Source organism: Urocitellus parryii, chromosome 7 (genome assembly GCF_045843805.1).
Source record: "Urocitellus parryii isolate mUroPar1 chromosome 7, mUroPar1.hap1, whole genome shotgun sequence".
NCBI lineage: Eukaryota > Metazoa > Chordata > Mammalia > Rodentia > Sciuridae > Urocitellus > Urocitellus parryii.
This window is the reverse complement of record NC_135537.1, coordinates 25352849-25369191: the sequence shown is the minus strand read 5'-3', so window position 1 is coordinate 25369191 and position 16343 is coordinate 25352849. Positions and strand designations below refer to the sequence as shown.

At 36.1% G+C, this 16343-nt stretch overlaps 1 protein-coding gene across 3 annotated transcripts in view; it reads right to left on the bottom strand.

The window, feature by feature from the left end:
• Csmd3 (CUB and Sushi multiple domains 3) overlaps window positions 1-15941 on the bottom strand; it is a 1110517-nt gene extending 1094576 nt beyond the window's left edge. For all 3 annotated transcript variants that reach the window (XM_026384530.2, XM_026384531.2, XM_026384532.2), the window contains exon 1: window positions 15764-15941. In XM_026384530.2, the coding sequence (XP_026240315.2) occupies window positions 15764-15941 (178 nt within the window). The remainder of the gene's footprint in view (window positions 1-15763) is intronic.
• Window positions 15942-16343: the final 402 nt, after the last annotated feature.

The following is a 16343-nucleotide window of genomic DNA, read 5'->3' as shown; positions in this document are numbered from 1 at the left end:
TTTAAAACCTGAATTGTCTCATTAAATATTTGAAAAATAGATTTCATTTTATTATTTTAATATATTATTGAATAAGTTGAAATAACTATGCTTAGATATTTTCAAATAAAAATGTGCTTACTAATTTTGCAATAGACATAATTAGTGGTGATGCACTATTTCATTAACAAAGTGCTTTCTTATACTTGGTGTAAGATTCACTTGGTATAACAATTCTGTAAAGTTTATAGAATATATAAGAAATGAGGAAGCTTATCCTGGAAGAGATGCTGCACATTAAGAAAGTAAGGATACACTTAGTATTAGAACAAATGTTCTTTCCTACAAGATCAGGTGTTCAAAAAATCATAATAAATATTTCTAAACTAATTTTCTCTGTATTTAAGTATTATTTTCAAATATGTTCTGAAGGGGCTCTGAATGAATAATTTTTTCTGATAGCAAGGAGGAACATTTTGGGAAGTTCCTACTATGATGATAATGAAGATAGTGATATGTTGAGCTGAGGAATCTTTACCTCTCATCATCCAAATAAGAAACAACTGGGTTAGAAGATATGCCTACTTTTGCATACTGGATACATATGCAACATTCTTGCAGATTTTATTTCCTAGTATACACTGGTTATATATAAATCAATATCAGTAGCACTGATGATGGAGTTATACATATGTGAAGTATATTATAACTGAAAGATTTGGGAAACAGAAATTGATTTGTCTATGGGTACAAGTTTGACCTAAACTAAATTATCTACTGCTACAGTCTCCAAATATTTATTTAGTATCTACTCTGTTCATAAGTTACTATGTTAGAATTTGAGGACATGTGCTAGCTGATTTTAAAATTTTTATGATACTTCTTTTTGCTCAGTGAAAGTCATGAGTTAAATAAAGATATTTCTTTTACATTTCTAATAAATGAATTCACAGGAAGTTTTCCATGATGTCTGAGTTATTTAAAATAAAGGAAAATATGAATAAATATGAAATGATATCTTGTATACACATTGCAGTCATGGCTCCTTTTAAATCCATTTAAAATCATATAAAGGAAAAAATTCATTATCAAACAACATTAAACACAATGCCTAACTATAATCATGACACCTAAGTCTTTTCAACAATATGCATTTTGGTCTTCATTTTGACAGCAAAGTAACCTCATAAAGGATCCTACAAGATCATGTGCAGACACTAACATGAGGCCTGTCCCTTGGTCATGTAAAAAGTCTCATCTTTCTGAAGCACAATCCCTGATTTCTCCTGTCTCTATTGCCTTCCCTTCATTATGCAGCATGTAAAATAAATTGTTCTATATTCAGAAACAAATGTTTCCAGGAACCAAAAAAACCCTTATAAATGTGAAAGAATTTTGAAATCATCTCAATCTATGCAGTGTTTTTCCTCTCCAAATCTATGAAATCCTGCTTGATGTAATGAAAGGAACAAGGGTTTTGATTTGGCCAGTCCTGGTTTGAAAATGATGATGAATATATCAATTTGTTTCACTATTATAAACTTTTAAAATATCTATATGTATTATATAATATCATGTTGTAAAACTTAAATATATATCAGGGCAAAGGAGCACATGCCTGTTAGCCTAGCAATTTGATAGGCTGAGGCAGGAGAACTCTGAGAGCAGCTTAAGTAAGTTAGTGAGACCATTTCAAAATTAAAAATAAATAAATAAATAAAAAGAACGAGGGATGTGGCTCAGTGGTAATGCACACCTGGATTTAATACTTAGTACAAAATATACATATATGTGTGTGCATATGTATTATATATATATATAAAAATTTATTTTAAAACAGGAAGAATCTGGTATTCTCTTCTTGCAAGCTAATTTCCTCAAAGTTGCTTCCTCCAATTTAAAAAGGAGTTAAGTATATCTATCACTCAAGGTCAAGATGCTTAAATGAGAGGCACTCACTATTGACAGCACTAATACATATGACTCAGGTGATAATAAATATTAGTTTCTTTTCCTACATGAAAATGAGAAAAGAAATGAAGAGGCACACTTATTAGAAAGGTCTAATGTCTTTTCTTTCTGATAGAAGTGTTTTCACAAGTTCTTTGGAGAAAAATTAGTTATTATAGAGATTGATACACAACATAGAATGTAGAATTCATAAATTATAAATTATAAATATTTGTGATTAAATATGCAATTAATAAGAATGCAGATATGATTTATTGTACATTCACTTTTAATAAACTTTTGTTGACTACTTTCAATGTAAGGTTTAAAAAGTACTTAAAGTATGTATAACAAATTTTCCACTTTTATCTAAGCATTCTTCTCAGATAACATGTTGAAAAAGCATTACTTGATCCAAACCTGAATCCACTTATTTTTATATTAGTTATTTCAGTCAAAGCCAGTCAATGTGGTATCCACCTATAAATTTGAAATAAATCAGAATTTCTGGATTACCATAAAGTTTTGTGAACATGTAGCGTTTGTTGCAGAAGTCCTCAGTTAAGATTGTGACAGCAGAAACAAGATCATGTCCCAGCAAGCTGACCTGAAGAGGTGAGAAAAGCAACCATGCACAAAATTGGACAAGTGACAATGTAGCTGGGACGTGTGAGAGAGAGATAGAGAAGGAAAATGTTTTTAATGGCCTGCTAGTTTTCATGAAGGCTGGCTGTACATCTTGCAGGTGGCTTCTTTGCAATTCCTTTGTGTATTAACAATAAACAAGGTAGCTGGAGAACTACTCCACTTCATTTTAGGCAAGAGTCCCTGTTATGAAATGTTGTTATATGTAAATTGTTAGTGATACTTCAAAAATAAAATATTTGTAACTTAAGAAGAAAAAAGAAAGTGAATTCAGAGGTAGCTCAGGCCTTGGTTATTTTTGTGTGTGTGGAATATAGCCTCGTGAAATGTAAAAAGCACAACTTTGGTCTTTGTTTTGTTGGAAAATGAGAAGGATTTCAAACATCAGCTTGAGATGTTGGTGGAACCATGTTAGTATGTCCTAAAAACTACCCCACAATATATTATTATGGGATTTAAATAAGTGCAGCAAACGATAATTATTATGAAGAATGTTGGAACACATGGAAATTTTTTTCCTCAGTTTCACCAAGTTAAGTAAAACATGCAGGTTACCCAAACCCATTTTTATCTCAAGCTTCTCACATTATTCTTTGAAGTAATCAAACAGAGAATATACTTCATAGAGATATGGAAATGCATACTTTACTCTTATACTAAGTAAAGATTTTGAGTTTTAAAACTAGGAAGAACACTTAGTGTTTGTTGCCTTAATAAATGTTAAATCTAGCTTCTTACACATTTAATTAACATGATGTCATCAAGAAACGAGCTTTACAGAATGTGAAAGAGAATAGAGAAATGGTTAGATATTTGGGAAATAAGGTGTTGGTACAAATGTCAGAATAATAGGAATCAACTAAGTAATACACCTAGGAGGAAAGAGAAAAATGTAATATGCCACATGATATTTTTTGACTTTCCTAACCTTTTAAACAGAGATCAATTAAACTCTTATATAACAAAATTGGCATTGATGCAATGCCAATATTTCCCCCATTAACTACTTAGATATAATTCTATTGCTCTTCACATCACAGATTAAAAACAAGACTAAACTTAATTACTTATTGAAAAATTGTGTTTCCCAATATATCTCCAAATAAATACAAAAAATATATGGAATATTACAAACTATGAGAGAATCTGTTATATTTGTATTTAGTTTTCTTTATTTTTCTCTTTGCATGTAATGATCTTAATATGTTTGCTCAGGGAAGGTAAAATTCTGAGTTTAAACTGAAAATATCAGGAAGCCAGAGAGAGGTTCTGAACTAAGAAAGAAAGAAAGAAAAAAAAAAGGGTAAGAAGCAAGATTTGCTAATCACAAACACAAAATTATACTTAGATTATTGCAGAAATACAGGAGGGATATTCATTAATACTGGTTAAACTAGTTAAATCAGTTGCCTGAACAGATGGGAATCAACAAATATTTTAATTGAAAATTATACAGGAGAATTAGATTAGATCACAAAAATGATGCCTTCTTTGGGCAAGTTTCAAATAAAGTCTAAAGGATTTTATACTTACCCATCAGAGAAAGGAATAAAGATTTTATATATATATATATATATATATATATATATATATATATATCCAATATGTATATAATATGTAAATCAATATTAATGATATTGATATTTTTATCAGAAGAGAATTTCACTGAAAGACCAACAAATTCACAGTAGTGAGATTGGTTTGGTATTATGTTCAAAGAAATCCTGCTTCAAACAAAAGATTAAGTCTTCTTTTAAGGTAGGGACTAGATTTTCATCTTTGTATTTTCAAAGTCTAGGCAAGTGACTGACATGTACTAGTTAGACTTCAATAACTGATTGATGATAGAAGGTATGTGTGGCTTAGTTCAGAAATGAAAAATAAGCCCCTGGATGTTTCTGTGAAAATAAAATTTACCTTCATAACTTAAATTATGTCAATGCCATAATATTTAATTCAAAATAAAACAATACTATTGTAATAAATTATATAAAAACTAAATTTGACTTTTGTTGATAAAAAGAAATAATTAAGTTAAGATTTACATGAAATAGTATACAACAAAATCTTTCTAACATCTTCCAACTTCTATGACTTTTGAGGCTTGGGTTGTGGCTCAGCAGTAGAGTTGCTCACCTAGCACATGTGAGGTCCTGGGTTTGACCCTCAGCACCACATTAAAAAAAATAAAAATTAATAAAAAATAGGTATTGTGTCTAACTATAACAACAACAAAATAAAATAGTAAAAAAAAATTAAAAAATAAAATGTGACTTTTGAAAGAATTACATAATTATAATATATAGTATTTCTAAAATAAGGATTTTTCAATAACCTTTGTAACCACAGGTAAAAATAAGAGGTGATCTTCAAATTGTTGAAAAATGGCTGATTTCTAATGACTCACACATTGGTAATATTTAAAAATTAAGTAAAAATGTCATTTATGATATTCATCTATTAATATATTAATGAACACTGTCAAGCTAATACAGATATTAAAGATTTTCTAGCACTTTGCAAGAAAATTGATTTTAAGAGTTTCTGTTTGACCTCCTTTAAAAAGATTTAACAGATAAAAGAGCATTCAAGTACTGCTAAGATTTATGAATGAAAGTTTTTTTTAAGCCATAAGAAGAGTATCAAACATGAATTTTATCCTTGCACACTTTCATTTAAGAGAATTTATCCTCTTCATCATCTTAGAAATTACACAAAGGCGGAAGTTGGCATACAAATTAGCAGTCTGAATGCAAATTTGTTAACACAAAACATTTGACTCGGTTCAGCTGTTTTATTTTTGACAACAAAATAAGAATAAGAATAAAAAACATAAACAGCAACAACAATAAAAAAACCATAAGTCTGGAAATAAGCCAAAAAATAAGAATAAAAAACATAAACAACAACAACAATAAAAAAAACCATAAGTCTGGATTTCCCCATATATGTGAAAACTTAGTAAATATTTCCTCTAGACTACATAGTTCAGTCACTTAGAATATGGAGCCAATAAATTCAGAGTAAAGTGTTTAATCTCTGGGAAATTCTGTTGTATTTCCTTTGCCAGCTCTCCTAACTTTGATCTGTTATCTTGCAAATGCAGCCTTTAGCCATAAAAAGCTTAATATTACAATATGCAGGTAGGTCCACATAGCTTCATTCTCAAGCATTTGGAGAAGAGTCAAATTATACTTCTGATAATGAATTTAGAAAAGTCATCTCTGTATGTGCACATATAGTTTAAAAATTGAAAACAAAAATCACTTCTAAAAGTTACAAATTAGCTAAGATTAAAGATTCTTTTGACACTATCTTATTAGGCTTTACAGGAATAGCAATAAAGTTATATTCACTTTTCTGAGTGAAAATACTAATAATAAAATATTACTTAAAATTATGATTTTGAATTATTAACCCAGTTATAAACTGTATTATATATGTACACATTTTATGGTATTTTAGGAGAAAACCTTAAAATCAAAAAGTTAGGCTAATGACATTTCTGAAAACATACCCAGAAATAAGGCTTTAATAATGCAAGTAGAAAAAGTCTAGTTTATATTGGGAGTCTTGTATAAAGTTCAGAAAAGACAAGAATAATAAATAGCTACATATGAAAACACATTTTATCACCTACACAAGAAAACACAGTGCAAAATTTGGCATGAAGACTAAATTTAATACATGTATTATTTCTTCTTAAGATTTTGATCAAATTTTAAATGTCCCCATTCAATGTTTAAGTTATTCTTCAGACTGCATGTTAAGATTCTCATTTCCCTATATTATTACACTCATGTGTCTTGTCTTATACTATTTCTTTAGGAAGTATTGTTTTGTATCTAGTGAGGATTTAGAAATAGGCACAGTGGTCTCTCCCATAAACCAATTAGGACTAAAAAGAGATAAGACAGTATCCAACAAAAATAAAAGTGCATTAAACAGGGAATTTAAAAACTTGCTTGCATCCTCTGATTGGGTAAGTCTAATGTCTCTGAGCTGTCTCCTCTTTTATGTGAAGATAACCAGCTATGTTCTTTTAACCAGGTCTCATTTATGGAAAGAAGTAGACATTAGGAATGAATTTGTGATAGATGTACTTTAAAATACTTAAAAATATCTGTTTATCTCTGCAAATAAATCTAATGAATCCTACCAAGTAGTCAGTCAATAAACTAGATGAATTTTAAGAACTTCCCTAACCTTAAAATTATGCAGAACTAAGCAGAAGATTACGGTACTAAATTGAGTAATTTTATTTGCCAAGGTGTGTGATACAACTGGTAAACATTTATACCCACAAATTATTTTGTATGTTAACTCCATGAGTTCATCTGCATGTGTAATTTTAAATTTTACTCAAGAGCACTGAGTTAGAATCTAAGGATTATTAGTTTTAATTCTTTTTTGTACTTATAGTGACATGTTAATTTATGTGTTATTTATGCATTTGCTCCACTTACTAATGCTTATAGAAGATGAAAATAGTGTTTATATCCATTATACAGAATCATTAAGAGGATAAAGTAGGCAAGTAAAAAATGTTTAAAAATGCAAAACCAAGTTTTAAATTTTACTGTAGTTAATACACACACACACGACATGAATGTTAATCTTAAGTTTTCTTCTAAATTAAATTCATTCAGTCTGAGTTTTTTCTCTCAGAAGCAAAGAGGTTTAATTAGTAATTTAATCATTTACATGTTTTTTATTTTAATTCTATGAGATTAAGAATATATTATAATTTCATATTTCACTTAACCACTAGATAATTACATGATTCTGGAAAGCCACTGCACCTCTCTGCACTCAGAAAAATGTTCATTTTTCTCTTGGTACCATTTCCTAAAACATGATATTATCCATATTTTCTCCAAGTACCTCTGAGTATTTTGAAGACAATCAAATGGACAGAAAATTATAGCAGGAGCGCTCACTTCTTCAAAATTATTTAGGATTTAATAAATCTACTTCTATGGAGTCTGTTTCCATTCATAAACTTCCTTTGAAATTGGTATTTGACCATACTTGTAAAAATGTCATAGTTTTAAAAAAACACTTAGTTACTCTTTAAAATATATTATCATAAATATTCTTTTAAAATTACTAACATAAGACAGAGGGAAAAGAACTATATAATCTTGAACATTACGAACTCATCTTTTAAGGGAATTACTCATTAAATTTTACATATTTCAATCACTTTCTGGTTGAAATATGTAAAACTCCTCAAATTTAACAGAATACATTATCTTTGCAAATGTTACTCCCATATCTAAAAGAGACTTCTAAAATATTCCACATACTGCTAAAATTGAAGATAACCTCTTAACATTATTGATTTGTCTTACAGTTACAATATTTGTAAAATGTATTATTATTTATGCAGAAGTTTTGAATCATATCATTGTCTTGTTTAAGAAATGTGAAAGAAATTATGCTGATGAAAACACAGATGAGAGAATCAGAAATCTCATATAAAATAAGAATTTAATTTCAAGTACTACCCCTCATATTCTTTCTGAGATGTGATAGTCTATATATTGATTTTATTTGTAGACTTGTAATATAATTGGATAGACTCTACTGAAAATATGATTAGTTGTTTATTTGATGTATACATTATATGAGCCTTAGTAAGTGTTTTCATTCCATAATTACCTTTTATTTTTCTACCAAACAAGTACTTACTATTTGTTTTATTTTAGCACAAACATATCACTTATACTCCTTTGTGGTATTAGTTGATATATAGTACTTAAATATTAACTTTTGTGATGGATTGTTTTTGTTGTCCCATCTGAGCTAACTCTGTGGTAAAAAAAAACAATAGGGTATAGGAGAAAGAGAGTTGAATATAAACTTGATTACCCAGTAATCTAGTCTCATTTCTGGAGCTAATGATCTCTGAAACCTAGTGAAAATCACTTATCCTTTCTAGGCATATGCACTTACTGTATAATATATGAGCAGCGAACTAGCTGATATTTAAAGACCCTTCTAGCTCCATGAATGCCATGATTTTTGACAAGATGAATGAACAAATTCATGTAAGCACATTAAATAATCAATATTAAAAGAAATCAATATCAGAATGCAAGGGATGAAATCAGCCCAGCAGAAGGGGTAACATTTTTCAGCTACAGTCTGCTCCTGATTCACAGAGCCAGCACCAGAAGTAAATGTATGCCGGTGATAAGCAGAAGTTTCAGAGTATTTCTCAGATGTATAATAGCCCGGGAACTAGGCCAAAATGAAATAATAGCTACTGAGAAGAAGCTACACTTTGTATTTACTATTACGGAAAACTTAAGATATTGGTGCCAGGGATGAAGCACGTGACAGTTCATACTGGCTTTGCACATGCAAATTTATTTTTATAGTATTGATAACAACTAGTAACATAGGCACTGGGCTACGTATATGATTTACATAATCGCCCAATATATCTCCTGATATTCTAATCTTTTTTAAAAAACAGATAATGAAACTAAAGCTTAGAAAAATTGAGTTGCTAGTCTAAAGCTAATTACTGGAAAAATCATTATTATTTAACCTTCAGATTTTAGTGCCTTTAGAGGCCTTGTTTTTATTTTTTTTCCCACTATACTGGAGTGATTCTTAAACTTTAGAGTGCATCAGAATTGTTAGATGACTGTTAAAAACATAAATAATGCCTAACTTCCAAAGCATTTAATTTAACAGACCTTTGGTAGGAATAAAATTTTGTATTTCTAAAATGTTTCTAGAAAATACTGGTGCTACTTGTTGGAAACACTTTGAAAATCACTCTATTATAAACATATAAGAACCAATAGATTAGTGTGATATCTAATGCAATATTGATATTCTTTTTATCCATACAAAAGTTATGTGATACATATTCTAATGTTGTACACTTATACTTTTAAAGGAGACTGAAAATTGAGTTGTGGGCAACAAATTATCATATGTGGAAAATATTAACCCTTAGGAATTCTGAGACCAGCATAAAACAGTAGCATAGCCCAATGACATGAAATATATTTGATGGCTGCAAAATTGGAGCCTTATGAGAAGAAAAGATGGTCATTAGCACAGAGATGGTGAATACTGGAAGGTATTCAACGAATTGATTTTTTTTCAGTGACATTCATTTAAATAATGCTGCTAATGAGAATAAAAGTCTTATGAGAAACCTAATTCTGAGAAAATCTTGTGGGCATGGAGTTAGATCTGCCTAGAAAAGTACCATGAATCACCACTTGCTCACTCTGAAAGTGAAAAGATGAATTCCATAACCATAGGGCCTGTACTATCCCTAGACCTCATCCAAAATCCAAATCATAACTTTCATTGTATCCTTAAACTACATATAGCCCTTTGGATTGTAGGTAAAGGAAAAGGAAGAAAGAAATAGGAGAAAATAGGTAAAGCTAAGTTTTGATGTAAGTGTAGATAAAATAAAAATGACCTTACATTTTATTTGTATCTTACACATTTTTCTTGATTTCCTCCTTTGCAATTATTTTACTTCTAATCTCACAAATCTTGAAATTCGAAGTACAAGATGGCATATTTTATCAAAATAGTCATGTTGCCTAAAGGAACGGGCACTGTTTTAGTCAGCTTTTTAGTTGTTGTGACTACAAGACCTGACCAGAGTAATTACAGAGGAGGGAAAGTTACAGAGGCGGGCTCATGGTTTCAGAGGTCTCAATCCATAGACAGCAGGCTCTGGCTCTATTCCTTCTCATGGCAGGAAAGTGTGGGAAAGGGAAGCAGCTCACAGGATCATCAGGAAGCAGAGAGAGGGAGAGAGGGGAGGGGGGGATGGATGGATGGAGAGGGAGGGGAGGGGGGAGAAAGAGGAATGGAGAGGGAAAGACACTCTCCAGATATAAAATATATAGCCCAAAAGGCATGCCCTCAAGGACCCACATCCTCCAGCCACAACCTTCAGTTACCACTCAACCCCCCAATAATTCACTGATTGGGTTAACCCAATCATTTCACTTCTAAACCTTCTTGTTTGGTACTTTAAAGTTAATTCCCCAACAAGACAAAATATTGGAATTGTTTAATATTCTGAAAACTTTGTTAAGTAAGTAGAAGAAAGTCACCTCTTGGGACAGATGGAGAAGGACATTTGCAGCAAGGGGAAGGGAAATTCAGTACCTTTCACTTATTTGCACCTTGAGATCTTAGGCAAGCATTCTACATCAGAGCTTATTTCCATATGAGTACAAAGGTAACTGCTCTACTTCTATGTTGTTTTACCAGATCTTGGGATAATTTTACTATATTTAGAAACATGTAGGAATAGATGCTGCAGTTTATTTCATTTCACTGTTTCTGTAGACACCAGATTCTCTGCTCAGGGAAGAGATATCTGTATCCCAAACTTTTTCAGCTAACCCACAAATAGAAACACTAATTAATATCATGAACAGTAATAACAACTGAAACTAAGCCTATGCTCCTGGAGTACTTAATTTATAGAGTAATTCTAACTCTTTTCTCCTTGAAGGATCTCAAGGGAGCATGCATCAGGTTTTCAAGATACTGAAACTTGCTTTCTTAATTATTTCTGCTCACATACTTTTCCAACTAGGGCTTATTGCAGCTTCTCCCCTTGTCCCCACCCCCACCCAGAAGATTCACGAAAGTGAGGTGATGCAAAAGGACATTTCCGGTTGTTTCCAAAGAGTTAACTGTTCAGGGGAAGTTCAGCTCCTAATTCTGGGAACTGTTCAAGCCCTGTCAGACCTGTGTATTGGCTTGGCTTAGCAACTCATTTGTTGAAAATCCACCCAGTGGGCGCTGCATTCAGTAAGAATGGAACTCCCAGTGGCTCTTTCTCCTTGGGGTTTGTCTGCTTTATTATTATTCTGCAATGCGCAGCAATCCTCTTGTGTGTCGGTCTTTCAGCCCTCAACTGACATCTACACGCAGGACTGCTAGAAGACCACCTCAGTGACTGGGATGATTCCGTGCTGCTTCTTTTCTCTGCCCCTGGAACTGCTGAGTGGTTGCTGGGATTGAACTGTGATGCATCCTTCCTGCCTCCCTGTGCCCCAGCCACCAAGTAGTAGGGAGAAAGTGCAACACGCAGGAGCCTCAGTCCCCATTACTCCCCCCCCCCCCAATGAGCTTTCTGAACTCTCCTGAGTGGGAGTGCGTTTTAGAGGAGTTATTTGAGGGTAGCGTTGTGATCTGCTGGGAGAAAAGGGCTTCTTTCTCCGTGACTCCAGCGGATTGTGCGGCAGCAGTGGTTGCAGCTCCATGGACCATCTGGAGTGCAGGAAAAATTAATGTACTGTTAACCCGCGTTTCCACCTAGGACACACACCTACCCTCCAGGCCTCCTGAAGGCTCTTTGGTGTCAATGCATTATATTCCCTCCTTCCAGCAAAACACACACACACACTCACACACACACACACACACACACGGACGGACATGCATACGCATATTCACCCACTCGCTCACTAACTTCAACCTGGTTTGGTCCATAGAAATTTCGCGGAGTCTGGCTTTCTAGAAAAAAAAAATAATAAATATCTCTAGAGGAAACAGATGAAGGGAAGGACACCTGCCCAAATCCAGTTTCAAACACAAAGGTTACCTCCCGCCAGGTGTATTAATGATGCTAATCTTGGAGGAAGGGTGTTGCTGATGACAATGACCCCCCCCCCCCCGTGACTTATTTGGTTGGTATCTTTGTTTTGTGTCTTTTAAGATACTACTTGTTTTTTTCGTACACCAGGTTAAGATTGTCGCCTTGAGGCTGGAGAGGGTGAGGGTGTCAGTCCCCGCAGACTCCAGCGAGGCTAAGACCTCCAGGCGTGGCCACCCGGATGTGGGTGAAATGTGCTAATGATCTCAGTTGTAGCTCTACCCCGCCCCCGCATGGACACCCGAGACCCTTTCCAGTAGGAATTAACATAGGAAGAGGGTGCGATCTCCACTCTTCCAGAAAAGCTCTGTAGTCAAGTATTATCCCTTTGAAGTCCCAGAGCAAGCAGAAACGAGCATCCTTCCTGAAGTCGGGAGTCCTGCAAGAGCTCCTGGGATCACGCCTTGGCATTGGGTGCAGGAAGCTGCTTCAAGCTCCCACCTGATGCGGACCAAGGACTGAGCCTTTCGTGCCTTCGCCTCACGTTGTGTGGGCTCCTTCGGGATCCCCTGAGAAGGAGCGTGGGAAAGCGCCCCGCTGGTGTCTTTTTACATGGGCGGGGCGCTTAAGCACGACTTGGAGATTCACAATTTCTATCTGGGTGAGACCTAAACAGACACGCTGCAGCTGGAAGCTGCAATTCAAAATCTCTGCCCTCCTGTCTGTCTGTTTCTCTCTCTGTGTTGTTTCAGCTAGAAATAGACATGAAACAAGTCTAAGAAGCCTCCGCCCCGCTACCTCCAATTTGGTGCCCTGCATAGCCTTTTATTTCAGATGACGACTGTGGAGATAAAATACCCAGGGAAGGTTAGCTTCCTTTTAAGCCCCACCCTAGAGGTTCAGGCCTACCAAAGACCACTTTATCTTGCCACTCTGAGGCGTTTCCTCCCACCAAACCTCTTTGTCATTGCTGTTGCACGCAGAGGTGAGATGGTGGAGAGATGAAAACTATAGACAGATGGTGGAATTCTCATGGCCGAAGCTGCTCACGTGGAAAACTGTGCGCCCCTGACCTCCTGAAACCTCGCACTAGTCTAGGTCAGGACCTGCAAAACCGTCGGAAAGACTTCTCAATCCTTTGCTGTGGGCTCCAAAGCCCAGAAGACATCGTGTGGAAGACAAAAGCGGGAATAATAGACATTTAGGCAAACACTGTTTAAGACATTGCAGGAATCTTGGTCTTAGGGAAACCTTGAGACTCAGCTGAAATTAAAATTTTAAAAGGAGAATGAGAAACAACTGTCAAAACCAGCACCACCCTGTGATTGGGAGCAGATCTAAGACATACAACCCATGTAAGTTTCTCAGAATTTTAGGACAGCGTTTCAAGTTATAAAATGTAGGATATGTCCTCCATGTGCCAGATGTGTGGCAACGAAGAACTTTATTATCATTAAAAATGTTTTAAGGATCTGTAGCCTATTGATTTTGGAAAGGGCCAAAGCAGACTGATGATGTCCCTCCTCCCCAGTGTTCCCAAAGCTGGAATATACTCAAAAGAAATCAATTATCTCAGTCTACAGTATGAGCGCCATGAATAGAGGGGAGGGGTCCCGTTGCCAATGCCATTTAAAGCATGTTAACGCGCCCTTCCTTTCTGGTGGCGCTTTTTATTTGGAAAATACGGTAGGTGCGGGCTGCCGGGGCTGTAATTGCAGCCAGCGCCGCTCAGCATTTGTCAGACTGTGAAGCTCGCCCCGTTTCGGAGACTCACTCCCCCTCATCGGCCCCCCAAATGTGTTTTGGCTCAACAGGTATCACGTGAAAACTCGCACTTAATCCCCGGTCATCTTCTCGAAGGAGACACTCCTACGTTTTACAGCCGGGGTTGCTGCTAGTTTTCTGCGCCTCCCCCACGCGGAGCGCTCTTCTAGCAGGCAGCCCCAAGGCCATCCATAAACCGCAGACTCCCAGTGGCAGGCAAACTAAGCATAAATGTGTGGTTCTTCACACGTCGAGTTAGCGGGCGAAAACCCCTTGTAAGCAACCTCAGAAGCGTTTTGCGCACTAGGCATTGTGGATACACAGCTGAAGACAAGGGTCTTATCTCAGAGCTACACTGAGGCTTCAACACACACACACACACACACACACACACACACACACACGAATCAGCTTTAAGGACCAGGTCAGGATTTTAAGGCAGTTGCTGCCACAGAGACTAGGGACGACTTCTTGCCATTTAGGGAGCAAATTAAAATTCGAGACATGCCACCCATCATTGGTCATAGTAGAAGGAGCGGTAACCTCTCCAGTTTCCTTCCCCCAAAACATGAATTATCATTTCTACTGAATGCAAATGTGCTGGCTTCTGTGGGGGGACAGCCAGCTGCAAGCTGGACAATAAACTGTTTCATAGAGACGCGGCCGGATTGCGGTTCAGGGAGGCACTCCTTTACAAAGGAAGAAGCGTCCAGTTTGTATTGACAGCCTTGGCGCGCCTGGGCCAAAACACCCTCTGATGGCCCCCAACACACAGACACCCAGGATTTGAAACCAGCTCTACTAAAAGCGACATCTATCGCGTCTATTCGAGCTGCCATGAGTATGGAGAAGTGATTGTTCAAAAATGATGGCATGAGTCATAAACACCTCCTGAGTATTCTTTGCAGCAATTAATGGGCAGCAGGGTGCAGAAGTTGTGGAAGAGAGCAGTAGATCTATTTTTCTCCCCGAAGACAGCTCTTCTTCCAATGATCCTGACTGTCCCTTGCCTTCCTGCTCAGGAATAAATTTTACAGCCCACTCACCCCCTCCCCTTGTCTGTACATGTGACACTCACTCTCTACCTGTCTGAACGCTGAGACTTGCTGGGGATTTTCTTTTTGGTCATCAGCTAATGACTTTCCTCCTACCTTCATTCATCCTCAAAGGTGGATCTTTACATGGTGTGGCATCTCAGACGGTTTTAAGAGTCCAGTTTTGGCTAAACCTTTACCACAGGACCTAAAGAAGCTCCCTTACATTTCTCATTGCACAGAGTCCACGTAGAAATAATTCAAATATGTATGCAGACGTTCATGTTGTGTAGCAATGCTTGGAAGACCCTTGTATCCTAATGCATTTAAAATCAACATCTTTCTAGCATATTGGTAACTTTGTTCCCTGAAAGGGTTAAAAAGCATTTACACCAGAGTGTCTAATACAAATATTCCACCAGAAACATCAAACCTTGCTAATTTGACAAGAAACCAAGGCAATTCTCACTACCAAGGAAAGTCTTGCAGAGGAATCTGCCTGGATATCCACTAGTTAGAGGCTATACTAACCAACTCACGTATTCGTTTGAGCATACTGCAAGAATATTTATTGAGCACAAGCTCAATCACCGCATTGAACGCCAAATCTGGCAAGCAAAATGCATTTCCTATCTGAGGGGGGGAGAAAGAGCTGTGAATCAACTCCTTCATCAGTATTATCATGATTATTTTATCCGTGCAAATTACAAAGTAAGCTACTAGCCTCGCTCAAGCGACAAGTCAGCCCACCTTCCTCCAAACCAGAGGGGTCCCCTGAAAGCCGACCTACCTTTCACACAAGACACCGTCAATAAAAAGACGAGGTTCCAAAACGTAAATCCACTTTTAATCCCCATTTTCTTCATCAGGATGAAGTCTAGGCGGCCACATTTAGCGCATCTTCGCGTGCCAGACTCCCGGGGTTTGGATTCCTTTGCTCGGCTTTCCCCTTTGCGGATCCCTTTCATATTATTCGCGAGCTCCTAATTCCTGCTCCTCAGCCCGGCGCAGTGGAGTTGTTGCTGTTGTTGGTGCGCGGTCACAGCTCGGAGTGAATGGTGTTTCTGGGATACCACAGCAACCTTGACGAGGACTCAACCATCTCTCCAACGGGGGCACAAAGTCTCGGCTACTCTGGATTCTGTCTTTTCTTGTGCGTTTTTTCCCCTCCACTAAAATCTACCTCAATTCTAGCTCGTTATAGCAACCACCAGAAACCACTAGTGAGACTCTTAAAGCCCAGCTCCGCTCTCTGATAAACTCCCCACGATATTTGAAATTAAGGGACTTGTTTTTTTTTTCCCCCCGAATAGATCAATTCCGCCTGTAAAAACAGCCCAAGAAATATAATGTTAGTGAGCTCTCCATCG